This window comes from Symsagittifera roscoffensis, chromosome 9 (genome assembly GCF_963678635.1).
Source record: "Symsagittifera roscoffensis chromosome 9, txSymRosc1.1, whole genome shotgun sequence".
Taxonomy (NCBI): domain Eukaryota; kingdom Metazoa; phylum Xenacoelomorpha; order Acoela; family Convolutidae; genus Symsagittifera; species Symsagittifera roscoffensis.
In genome coordinates, this window is record NC_087070.1 from 15,736,970 (window position 1) to 15,750,413 (window position 13,444).

Here is a 13,444-nt window from a genome sequence, read left to right on the forward strand (position 1 = left end):
AATTCTAAAACACTAAACGCCTGAAAACAGACAATTTGTGCCTAATGGCGATCTACCAAAATGATCTGCATTTTGTAAAAGGAATATATAAAGTGATGAAATGTCTGATATGTTTTGGAAACAATTTATTATTATTATGATTATTATTAGGTTCTAATTTTGCAGACTTATGTTAAGACTTTGCAGACTTATGTTTAAACTTAGCAGACTCTGACCAGCGTTGCGACTATGAATTTTCGGTTCCAACGCGGATCGATTCAGACTTACTGAGTCTGAACATAAAACCACGACCTCGACCCGGGTAGTAATCCCCACTAGGAAACCTAATTACAAACCTAACAACGAATGTGTTCAAACCAAGGAACACATTCAACGACTAGGAGTTCCAGCTTTTATTCAATCTAGTAACGAAAACCGTTCTTTTTTATAGCCATAATATACAAAATCCTAGAACTCAATTCTTGAGGTGGTCTGAAATTTGAAACGAATTGATACTATTAATTGATTGTATGCCTGAAATTGTTGGATTTTTTTAAAATAGTTTGAAGTCTTCGCGCTAATCAATCAGAAGATGTTTTTTATCGCAGCTTTTATGCCACAGCTTCGTTGTATTCCTGAACAACATTTTGCAACGTGTGAAAAGCTTCATCAAAATCAGTTTTTGTGCATTCGAAGTTTTCATACCAATGCAGGTAGGCGTTGTGTTCAAACTTGTGCCGTGCAGTACACCAAACTTTATCCAGGTACCTCGAAATTGAAGAACTATTGCTACATAAGGACACTGATTGAGACTTCAGGTTAACATCTGATAAAGGAATGCAATCGGCACTGGTCCAAACGTCAAGCCAAAAGGGGTTCCAAGCAACAGGTTTGAGAAACGACAATCTCTCCTTTACCGAGTCATATTTCAATGCAGAATTCGAGCCACCTCTAAACGCGGCGACACATGCAATACATCGAGATGGGTGCGTGTAAGAATTGCTCTGATTGTTGTATGAAACACTCGTTTTGTAGATATTGCTGAGCGAATGCAGGATGGATTCTGGCGTCGCAGTACTCGTTGCGCTTTTCGACACTGAATCCAATCTTGAGAATCTACAATAACAAAAAAGGCTTGAAAAAAAACACACTGTTAATTCACTCCAGGTAAGAAGCTTCGATGCAGTTTTCTCTTATCAAGTGGTGGCTTGAATATGGTACGCTTCAAATTGTATTTCTCCATGGGGAAAACATAGCCAACAGAGAATTAGATAAGAGTCAATGAACGCAAGTAGACAGAAAAACAAGACTTACTTCGAAGTTTAAAGAAAAACAGACGTTTTTAGATAATTACATTTTAGGTAACGATGAATTAATTAAGTCATCAAAAACGGTCAGAAAAAATTGTGTGCAATAAAAATATAAGTTTTATTAGAAACAAACTTCTATACAAATCAAAAACCAAACCAGAAATAGTTTGGCGCAAACTTTTTTTAAACTTTTTATCTGAAAAATAAACGAAAAAATCCACACGAACTATATAACTGTCTTCACTACGCTCATTGACGCATAAAATGAAAAACAATCAGTCTGACACAAATAGTCTGAAGCAAAACTTGGTTTTAGAAGCCGATGGGATGATTGAGATCAATATATAACAAGGATAGATGGTTGCTGTGCAAGCATCACAAAAAAAGTTCGACCAAAAAAATTTAAAAAGCATAATTTTTTTGTAATGTTTTTTGTTCAAAATACCTAATAATGCTATGGATCTGTTACGTTCGCTATTTCATGGAGACTAAATACCTGTTTCAGTGGCACCCGATTGATTTTGAATAATTTTGTACCGGAGGTACCGGATAGTTTGTTCAGTGTACATAAATTTCCCGACTGTTTTGGTACACTTTTTCATATGAGCCTAAACAAACTACAAACTTTAGGAGTTCTAGCTGGAGAAAAAATACAATTCACACTACCTAAATAAGGGTATTTCGCTAAGATCATCAACGTTTATTTATCTGCTTTAAAAGGGACATCTCTCGATTTATTGGCAAAGAGTTCAAACCTCAGCGATGGATCGGGACACACACTCCTAACCAGCTCTGCAATCTCCATTCCGGGTTTCACATTGCGGTACCTGGCAGAACAGTTATTCCCACTCTCTGCGACATCGTCTGTTGGGAAGAGAATGCCCGCTAAGCTGGAGGCAAAATGTTGATTGATTTGATCAAACCCAACATTCCTGCTACCTTACAGATAGAATTCGAGCTCCGTCCGAGTTTTTTTTTTTGAGTTTTTGAAATTAAATAACTCAAAAATATTGCTAATCGCAAGCGCATGAGGCAAAAAAGCATAACACAATGTCATTTCAAGAACCTTTTAATTTAAAACTCATCGTTCCAATCAACCTATGGTGAGAGAAAACTATTAGATAGGGTATTTTCTCTCACTGTTTCAGGTACCTCGATTTTAGGAAGGCAGTATCATTTTGAAGCCCACACAGACCTGATGCAGATTCCGAAAATATTCAGATAGTTCAGAAAAAATATACACAGAGGCAAAGCCGAGATTCGCAACACTTACGATACAACGAAAACATTGCGTTATAAGATTTTGAAATGAAAAAGAGGAAGTCGATTTTTTTTTGAAAAAGTAAGTTGAAAAAACTAATTGAAGAAAACACTTAGGATACAACAAAAACATAGCCTACAGACAGTTGGAAAATAGTCATGAACGCAAGGAAAAAAAATGAATGACCTCAAATCCCTTTGAAATTCAATAAAAATTTAAAACTGACACATTTTTGATAAAATTAGCCCAATTTCAGAAAAATAGATCAATAGATGAAGGTTTTATTCCGCTGGAAATCTAAAAATTGAGTTCCACTTTCAAAACTACAAATTGTTCACATTTTTTTGCGCCATTTCCACGTTCGTACTTAGAATGTGCTATTTACGTAAATTTCAGCAGATAAACTCAATTGAACTCAAAAAAATGCATATATACCTAAGTGCTTTCATAAATGCATTAATATGTATGAATGCCCATATGTAGTTATTAGAGCATTTAAAAAAAAATCGCCAAGCCCTATATAAAACACATCGAAATAATTTGGGTGTAAGGCCTACACGCCATCCACGAGAGTACATTAGCAAATTTAATATATCTAACTTTCGCTATTCTGAGAAAAAAAAGGATTAACAGCAAAAAAAGTGTGTTGAAAAATTACAATACCGTTGCTAATCGAAAGGGCAAATAAAGCAAAAACTTTCAAATCAAATGTTTTGCATCAAATATTTCATGCTTAATTGAAAAAATGATAATTTAAAAATTCTTTTTACTAACGATAAGAGAATGCATTATCTCTGTAGATTAATGGGCTCTTTTTCCTTCCGAGCCCCCCCCCCCACCTCACTGAAACATGAATTTTATGGTCTAACGTGTGGTTTTACAAGGTTAATTATGAATACCAAATATGTTTGTCATGACCTATTAGTCTGCATGACAATTTTCATGACAATCAGACAAAGTGAACAGTAACTTCAAATATAAAAATTTGCAAGTGGGGGGGGGGAAGAAAAAGAGCCGATTAATGATATATGTAGTAACAAAATATGATTGCTTAATTTTTTATTAAGCCACAAAAATTAATCATATATCGTTACTATTTTTTATTGTGGTGATTCGAAAACCTTTGCTGTGATTTCTGCATGTTTTGAAGCTATTATTCTGATTTTTAAAAATTGCTGTTTTTATTCCGTTGCGGAACCTGTAAACTAAACTCCACTTTCGAAATTAGAAGTGGATCACAATTTCGTAACCTTTACACTTTTACTGTAAAATAGTGGAGTTTGCCTTCCGTTCAACAAAAGAAATGAGCTGAACTTTAAAAAAACTCAAAAGTCAAACGGCAAGAAATCAAATTGAGCGTGAGCAGATTTTCCTGAAAAACTTTTTCTTGAAAAAAAAAAACAAATCGCCAAGACCTACATAAGAGTATTCACTAATTCCATGACTCTTAAACATTCTCAATCCTCATACAAGATAGTGCAGAGAAAGAGATAAAGACAATTACTTGAAAAAATCAAAATTCCACACCTTTGTCTCAGAAAATATTCAAAAACAACAGTCGAAAAACAGAGGTGAAGCAAATCTTTGTGCCATTCGCGATACCGCATAAATACAGCACTGCAAACTCCCAGACAGAAAATGAACGGAAAGCAAAAGCCCGAAAAAAAGAATTGAAAAAATCCAAAAAAAAACAATGAAACCGAGAAAAAACGGATGGAAAAATTTTGAACATTTTTCAACTTTCGAAGCAAAAAAAAAGATCAGGTCGAAATATTTTGATTTTTAAGAACAGCTCGAAAGCCACGAATACGGAAAATGTTTTCTTTTTTTTCAATAACTTCATTTGAAAAAACTATTGAAGATCTACAATGAACTACAGGATAGCTTTATTTGAATTTTCAAGAAATTGAGCATGTCAGCGCAGCCTGCACTTGAAAGTAACTGTCAACGCAGCCTGCACTTGAAAGTAACTGTCAGCGCAGCCTGAAATTGGAAGTAACTGCAGCACCTTGTAAAAAAAATTATTTACAGGAAAAAAAATCTAGTTCCCGATTACAAGTAAACTTATGACAAAAATCGGAAAAAAATCGATTACAAGTGAAAAAAGTCAAAAAAAAACACCTACAAAAGTTTCATGTTTGTATTGGATGATATTATTAAATATCCTTTAAAAGCTTTTTGATTAATTTACCAAAAGTAAAAACTGTTTAAGATCAAAATAAAACCGAAGCTTTGCAAAGTGAGCCAAAAGCATCAAACCATATAAGGGGCACTTTAAAGAAACGGAAATGAACTGCAGAAAATTAGAGCGAAAAACACGAATCCACAAAAAATATTTAGCGAAGACATTAAATTGAAAAAATAAGTACGGCCTGAAACCAACTCTACCTCCTGATTACTACCTAAATATAAAGCTGTTAGTTTTTTGAAATTTCAAGAAAAAGCATGGTAGCAGTCTACATGTGAAACTTACCTTTCGTACACAATTGACCATTTTGTGAAAACAAAACTGTAAAGGGGTGAGGAAAATGTAGCACCCGGGTGCAACACCTTTGCTGATCGCAAAGGTATTGACGTTAAATTAATTTCAAGATTCTTTTATATAACCATTTTTTAATTACCGAATTTGAGGAAATAGGTAATTTTTCATTCAGCCTTTTAAAAAATCACTTTCGACACTTAGGACCCATTTTTACCGCCAGCTCCAGTTTTTTTAGTGGACAGCTTAACTTGCCTTACTTTTAGCAAATGAATTGGATTTGACTTTAAACAGAAATCAGTCGTTACACTTTAAAAAAACATTTGAGTGTGAAAAAATTTTAAGAATTTTCCCGATACAAACCAAATAGCTATAAAAGTAATTTCACTCCGTTCGTTTTTAGATCATTAAGTAGTTTTTCAATGCCACTGAGACCTCTTATATCCTTTTTTAAACAAAAACTCGCTTAGATTTTTTGCACATTTGCTTTTTTATTATTGGACAGCGTAATGTGCCTTCCTTTTAGCAAAAAAAAATTAAAATGAACTTAGAAAAAAGTCAAACTTCGAAAAATCAAATTTCAGCGTGAATAAATTTTCCGGTGAAAAACCAATATAATCTATATAGTCTTCACTACGTTCAATGACACTTACAAAATGGGTCATTTGGTATTTTTAAAACTGCTGGGAATTCTTCAAGATTACTTTTCAGTCACCGATCTCTAAAAGAGCTTATTGACTTGCAACGCATTTATTAAAGCCACCAGCTTCCTTTATTCTCATCGTAGATCAAATTTGCCTTTGTAAGAGGGAGTTTGTAACAACAACGCCCTTCGCCACCAAAGCAAAGATACAAAACAGCGTTGCAACTAGTTACTTGTGTTTATAAGTGAAAACCAGCTCGACCATTATACTTGTAAAAAAAGTTAAACAGACAAAGCTGCAAATTCGCAAACACAAAAGAGAAAGCTGCAAAGATTCGGGAGCTTTAAAATGCACAAAAATTCTCATTGATAATTTGTAATGTAATAAACTAAAGGCAACCAAAATAACATTGCAGTTGATAAACTAGAATGTATTAAACCAAATTGCAATTAAATTATGCATTTCAAACACCTCGCAAAGTATATGGAGTTGGAAAACTACTGAGGAGGGATTTTAATTATTATATTGTTGTAAGAATCAAATAAAGAATTTTTTTCGGTTCATTTAATAAACATCAACTGTGATAACTTATAACTAATCAAATGTCAAAGCACATGTGCCTATATTGCTAATGCAGCCTACCAATACAAATTGCTACCAAAGTAGCACTTATCGAAACTAAGATCTACATTACCCGAGCTGAGGTTTTGTGATTAGCAATGCGACAAAATTTTTGTGTTTCCTGACTGCCACCAAATTTGAAAAATTCCTGACCTTCGCGACCAAAATTCGGTTTTTCCAAATTTTGCAGATTCGGAGATCTATCAGCGACCGGTGCGACCTATGAAAAATTATACGCGACCAGCACGACAAAAACGTAACCGCTCAACCGAAGAAAAGTTGAACGCGACTAATTTTTAGACTATAGCGACTAATTTTCAGAATAACGCGACTACTTTCAGACTATAGCGACTAATTTTCAGAATAACGCGACTACTTTCAGACTATAGCGACTAATTTTCAGAATAAGATACTTTCACACTATGTCTTCGCAACCATTAAAAAGCTAAGAAAATTGCTTGGATTGCGCATTCTAGACTCTCGAACTCTATCTTGCTTGCCTTTTGTAGTTTTGGCAGTGTTTGGTTTTGAATAGCTGCTGCTGTTATCTCCACTTGCACTGCTGTTATCTGTGTTGAAGTGAGCAAGTTATACAATAGGTGGTGATTTCGACACAAAAAGGTAATAATTATGAGGAAAACTTCAACGAAAAAAAATATCAGATTGAGCTTTTTCTTTCATATACTGTGACAGAAAACCACTTCTTTGCCACATAGCTGTAAAGGATCTTTCGTTTTTCAATTTCAAACTATTTTCAACTGCTTCGTGAGATCATTCAAATAGTTTAAACTCAGAATACATGCAATAAAAACAAGTTGTCCTTTCTTGGTGATTTGCCTAATCGATTTTAATCAAAACACCAACCTAACGCGGTGACTAGCGCAAATTTTAGCATACAAATTTTAAAATTGAAAATCGTATCGACTAGCATTAAAATCGAAACAGGTACTGCTATGATAGAGTGGTCCCTCGAAAATACCCAGGTCCCTTGAGAATAAGACATCTAGAGCTCTGAAGTCGTTTAATAGTTATAACTTCGCCATTCAGAAAGATAACGCAGAATATTTTCAAACAAATTTTAAGTTTCTTTAATTCGTAAAAACTACCCTCTCACCATTTTAATTGAACTTCAAGTTGAAAGATGCATTTCTAGAAAAAAAACAATAATCCGTTGACTAGATTATTTTTTATTTCTGAGAAACAATTCTATGAAAATTGTGCTAGTCGATGCATTTTCATGTTTTCAAACTTCTATGCTAGTCGAGCGGTCATCCAAAATAAACATGAACTAACTTTAATTTTCAGCCTATAATATGACGAGTGCGCCCAAAAATTTTTGTCCGAATAAGAAAAAACATGTTTCTCTAAATTGTATGACTTCGCCTGTCTACTCGACATTACCTATAAATATGACAAAAAATTTAGTTTTCACATTATATAAAAAGTGTGCCACCTATTGTATCACTTCACCGATGTTGAACTTGGGGGCGAATGAGTCATTCTCGAGGAGGATAATCTGGTCTGAAGTGGTGGTCAAGTGGGTGCAACAGAGGAGACTGTTGTAACACTGCATCGGGTTCTCGCCCACAGACAGAGGAGCCACTACCACTGACACTATGTACCTAAAAACATTTCTAAATTAAGTTTCTAAATAGAGGTGGAGCTGCACTTCTCAACCTTCAGCTGAAAAAAAGTGTTAGCTGCTGATTGAGTGTCTTGAACAAACACCTGATATCAACTTAGGCACCAGAACAACAATAATAAAACGATACTTTGTTCTAAAATTTATTGTTCTTCGTGAAAATGATTGGATGCCAATTGAATTTCGGTCATTAAGTTAATCAGTTTCAATCGCTGTTCAAATTTTTTTCTCTTAAATCCAAATATTGATTTATTTTTTCCGCAGGAAAATCTACCTTTTACACTTAACTAAACACGTTTGTCTCAAATAAATTTCATTTTGAGGAAACATTTCGAGAATCACAAACAAAAGCGTTTATTCATCACAGAGGCGAAGCGGACCACTTGCGATACAAAAGAAAGTAAGAAATAACGTTACAAAAGTTAGGCAAACCTTAATTTTCGTATGTCTCAATAGAAGACAACTAGAGGCCCAGCTAAAGCTGAAGGCACGTATTTATTATTTTTTGAAACCAAAATCTCTGATTTGGCAGGACAGTTTTTGCGAAAACCTAAAATGAAGGCTTTTTCGAAAGCTGTAGACAGAGGGGGAAAATAAAAAAAGACTAAGAGAGTATGCAGGCACACCGGAAGGTGAGCGGTCTTTCCATTGGTACCTTTTTAAAAAAACCAGTTCAATAGTTTTGAGAAAAACTAAAAATTTCGCAAAAATTAAAAGAAAAATCCAAAACGACTAAAAAACTATCCCATACATTTTCAAAAAACCTGTTTCTATCAAACAGGAATTCCAGGTAAACATGCCGAGCAAAACACTTGAAATTTAAATAATTGCAAGCGTAATTACCAACGGGAAAAAATTACGAAGCGGAAATAAATCCGGAAAACTTTGAGCAGACACCAGTTGAGGCAGAAAAAAAAAGATTTCATGAAAAACTTTAAAAAGTTTCAAGTCCCTACAATGAAAGTACAAGGTCCCTGCATTGAAGCTTCAATGAACAACACTTGCATCTACCAAGATACTATGCTTGTAGCACAAAAAACAATCAGTGATTTGCCAACTAAGCCGACAAAATTTGAGCAGATAAACGATTATCCGACAAATCGATTTTTACCGAAAAATTTCAATTGCATACATGCTGAAAAAAAAAAGATCCGGCCAACATTCGAAGGCCAGAGATTAGGGTGCGAAGGCGACGGCGTTACTTCTAGGCCAAGGGTGAAGCAACCTGCAAGTTCATAAGATTGAATAATAAAGCATGTTGAAAATGTGCAAGAAAAGTTGTTTAAGGAAAAACAGTCTAGTTCCCGATTACACGACAGTTGCTCTCGCAAAAGTCATAAGGCAATTTCATCGAGCGCTACCTATGCAGACAAAGCTAGACGATTGTTAAACCGCAAACAAATTATCACAAAACATTTTCAGCTATGAAGTTTTAGAAATCGAAGTTTCCCCCTTCTGAAATACCCAAGAAGCCTTAAGTCTATTTTTGGCCTTAAAAAGACACAAGGAAGGCAAATCAGCCAATATTTTACAAAAAATAATTTAGCGAAAACATTTTGTTCGAAGAAACTCGCTGAACAGAAAAAAGTAAAACGGGAAAAATTATACAAACTTCCTAAAAAAACAGGAACGAACCAAACATAGCAAACGCACACATATCCAACAGACAGTAGGAAAAAAGTCATGAACTTTAGGAAACAGAAAATAAACATACTGACTTGTTTTTTGAAAAAAACTTCAACTTCCGAGTTTTAGAAAAAACATGGCCTTGAAGCTCTTTGAATTTCAAGAACAATTTGTGATCAACACTTTTGATAAAATTATCCAAATTTGAAAAAAAAATAGATAAATAGACAAAAATTTTATTCCGTTGGAAAATCTGATTTTTATCTTCCAATTTGCAATGTAGAAGACGATCATGTCTTTCGTGACATTTACTTTTTAGCAGTTCGATGGTAGACTTTGCCCTTATTTTCAACAAAGAAAATGAAGTGAAGCTAAAAAGAAATGAAAAGTCAAACCGCAAAAAAATCAAATTTTAGAGTGAATAAATAAACGGTCTTGAAGCTCATAGAAAATGATAAAAAATTTGTGATTGACATTTGTTTGATAAAATTAACCCAATTGGAGAAAACTGAATCAATAGGTATAATTTTTATTCTGTTGGGAAATCTAAAAATTAAATTCCATTTTCGAAGCTTGAAGTCAATCACGTTTTTCGTGACCTTTACACTTTTGCTGTTTGATAACACGGCTTGCCTTCCTTTGAACAAAGGGAATCAAGTAAAACTAAAATTAAATCCAAAGTCAAACCGCAAAAAAAAATAAAATAAATTTTAGCGCGATGAAATTTTAGACTTTTTCCTGAAAAAAAAACACAAAACAAAATCAACAAGACCTATATAAGAGAATTTACTAAGTTCATGACTTGATATAAAACTTAGATATTAAACCATGAGAACCTATAAAAACTTAATTGTATAATTATTGATGCTTTAAATTCGTTTTCAGAAACTCTATGGCTATCCTGCAACCAAAAGGTTCAGTTAGTGTCCCCATTGTCTCAATGCTGTTTTGTATATATGTTAAAATTAGATGCACCGTTTAAATCGGATCAAAGAAAATAGTTTTCGTTCTTTCTGTTTTTCTATGACACCATACTAGATTTGTTCTGCTCTACACAAAGATCAAAACAGTAAAGTGACAGACGAGCAAATAAGTAAATTTTTGCATTGCCAATTCTTTAGACAACACCCACGAGTGAAGGTCGTCTAAAACTTCAAAACTGCATGGAAATTTAGGCACGATTGGCCTTTTACGTTAAATTTCTCAGACCCCATCTGCGAACCCGACACGAAGTCAGAAGATACGAAATCTGAGTACAAAATTCATGATAGAATGACAAGAAGGCTCATAGGTAAGACTGTCTAGCTACGTACAACTTGGCTGTCGGTTGTATTGAAACCACTGAGTAATAAATCGAGTACCTGTTGGGAAACATGTCTCTTAATTCACGGCTCAGCCTAGATCCCACTCCACTTCCAGTGCCTCCGGCCATACTATGAACCATGGCAGTGGCCATGAAACAGTCACACCTTTCCGCCTCCAAACGAATCTGAAAAACGACGGACGATATAAGACAAAAAAAATAATGGCGTTGTCCTCATGGGGGCAGATGAAGTTTAAGCAGAATATACACGCCGTTCTCGAATAAATACTTTTTCAGAGATATTTCTTGACTACAATTCAACTACGCTTAACACCCTGCTAGTTCATGATATTAGATTGGTCGTTACCGTACCTTGTCCATACACTGATCCATGAAACTGTCCTCGCCCCTGAACCCGTATCGTTCTTCTAAATTGTACCCCATAGCCCAATTGGAACCCCTTCCAAAATGACCATTGATCACATTCCCTTGGCGGTATCTAGCCTGAAAATAAATAAAAGCTCTGTAAGTTAACCAACCAATTCACGCTTTTCGACACATTGCCAAATTGGAAGCGTTTTCTTGAAATTTGTTAGATGCCTGAATGTCTCCAGTATATAACAGTCAAAATATAAACCAGCTACAATATAAAGCGTCCAAAAGTACACAATTGTTATCTAACAATGATATAACAATTATGTAACAGTTTCAAAAAAAACTTTCGCTTGGTCTATATAGTGTGACGTGACTTTCAACATGTTTATATACCCTGCTCAATTTCGGCTGGCGCATACTTCGGCTGGTTCATTCACACTGATGCAAACTGAAAATTATTTGTTCGCTCAAAAAAAACGAGTACTCTGTCTGTTTTCTCGGAACGGAATAGCACTGTTAACTTGCTCAAAAAATCAAAACTGCGCCGAACTGATCAAAAAGCTAACGTTAACACAGAGCCGAATTTCGCTTCGCGTTGTTGTAAGTTGTCTGCAAAGCTGGAGCGTGGCCGAAGTCTTAAAATATTTTTTGACTTTGGCGGGCTATAACTACAGGTATTTTGGGTTAAGTTTGGTCCAGTTTATGAGGCGGTCATTAAAAAATGAAAGATAGTAGGGAGGGAAGTGCAGTTCGGGTTGGACATTTCTTTAAGATAGATAATTAAAAACGAGCTGTAACCCAATTTGAGCTGCGCTTGACTCAAATTTGAGCAACACTGACCTTAGTGAGACATCTGTTGAGTGTGGTGGCATTGGCTACTTTATCCTCGGTGTCCACGCAGACTGCACGACATACACCACTTCTATCTACCATTCCAGTCACACACTCCTCTGCCAGTCTGAAAATAACAAGTGTAGCTGGTGGATGGGAAGCTAATCAATTAAAGAGAGTGGGGCTAACCAATAACACGCCGCTTTTTTCAATTCCTCTCACGTTTTCCTCAATCATTTTCAAATTTCTCCAGGGACGGGCTAGGAATGTCTAATTTGCTTGTTGTCTAATTTCCTAAACCCCCATATGTAGTTATTGCAGCATTTACTTTATCCTGAATAAAAAATCAAAAAAATCACCAAGACCTATATAAGAGTCTTCAGTACGTTCACTACTCTTAAAACAAAGTTTGTTAACGAATCGACGTTTATCCAACTAATTAATTATTTTTTGATACATTGTTACAGAATTTGATGATACACTTCCCTTGTAACTGACCTGAATAACTGGGGTCCAATCTGGTTGCCACACTGTCCCACTTGAACCACAATTGAACCAGAGTTCACGCTATTAGACGATTTGGACATGGTGAAGAGAAGAGACAGTTTAAACTCCACGGAGATACTTTCTACATTAACATCAGCATCCGCTAAACCACATCACATCGCTGAAAAAAAACCAATTGTACTTTGGCTATCTCAGACAATCTTGTGGAAAAGTATCCAAAATAATTAAGCGTCCAAAATCAATTATTGAGCGGCATCTAAGCCGACAATACGTGGGTAGAGGAAAACAAAATAGTGAAGTTCAAAGGTTTTATGCCCCATGCCTTCCGAAACACACAAAATCAGAGCAACTCATTTTGTCCCTTCAAGATCAGGTAAATACGTCGATATAGTATGAGCAGAATCATTACAAGCAAAAAAAAAGGTTTTTGAGCAAAATCAGACTTGATCGATTTACAAATGTCAGAAAGACTCAATTATAGTTGAAATTGGTTGAAATCTGAAGAAAAAATACTCTTTAAAAAGTCCAAGCTTTGGAAAAAGCCAACAACAAATAAATGGACAGACGATAGTAGAAAAATTCAAGTTTTCTCAAAATAAAATAAATTTCCAAACACATCGAAGAAAAATAAGGTCCGACAGGGACTCGAAACCTACACCTTATCTTCAGAACGCACGAGCTTTCAACCTCTTAAACAAGTGCGACGGGTCTCATAGATATTCATGTTGCATAACAAAGCAAGAAAAAAATCGTACAGTTTTAAAGTCGTTTACAGGAAAAAAGTCTAACTCCCGATCACAAGTAATTACGCACAAGCCAAAAGAACATAAAAGAACAAGCTTTGAAAACAAATCTACTTTAAAATT

General features: G+C 34.9%; 1 protein-coding gene across 1 annotated transcript; it reads right to left on the reverse strand.

Annotated features, from left to right (window-relative positions):
• Positions 1-405: 405 nt before the first annotated feature.
• Positions 406-12,734, reverse strand: LOC134853871 (tubulin delta chain-like). The gene is made up of 8 exons (XM_063869823.1): positions 12,570-12,734; positions 12,081-12,198; positions 11,238-11,369; positions 10,924-11,051; positions 7,765-7,916; positions 6,795-6,863; positions 2,045-2,228; positions 406-1,095 (listed from the first exon to the last, which is right to left on the reverse strand). The coding sequence occupies exons 1-8, from the start codon at positions 12,656-12,658 to the stop codon at positions 591-593; spliced, it is 1,377 nt and encodes a 458-aa protein (XP_063725893.1). The 5' UTR covers positions 12,659-12,734; the 3' UTR covers positions 406-590.
• Positions 12,735-13,444: the final 710 nt, after the last annotated feature.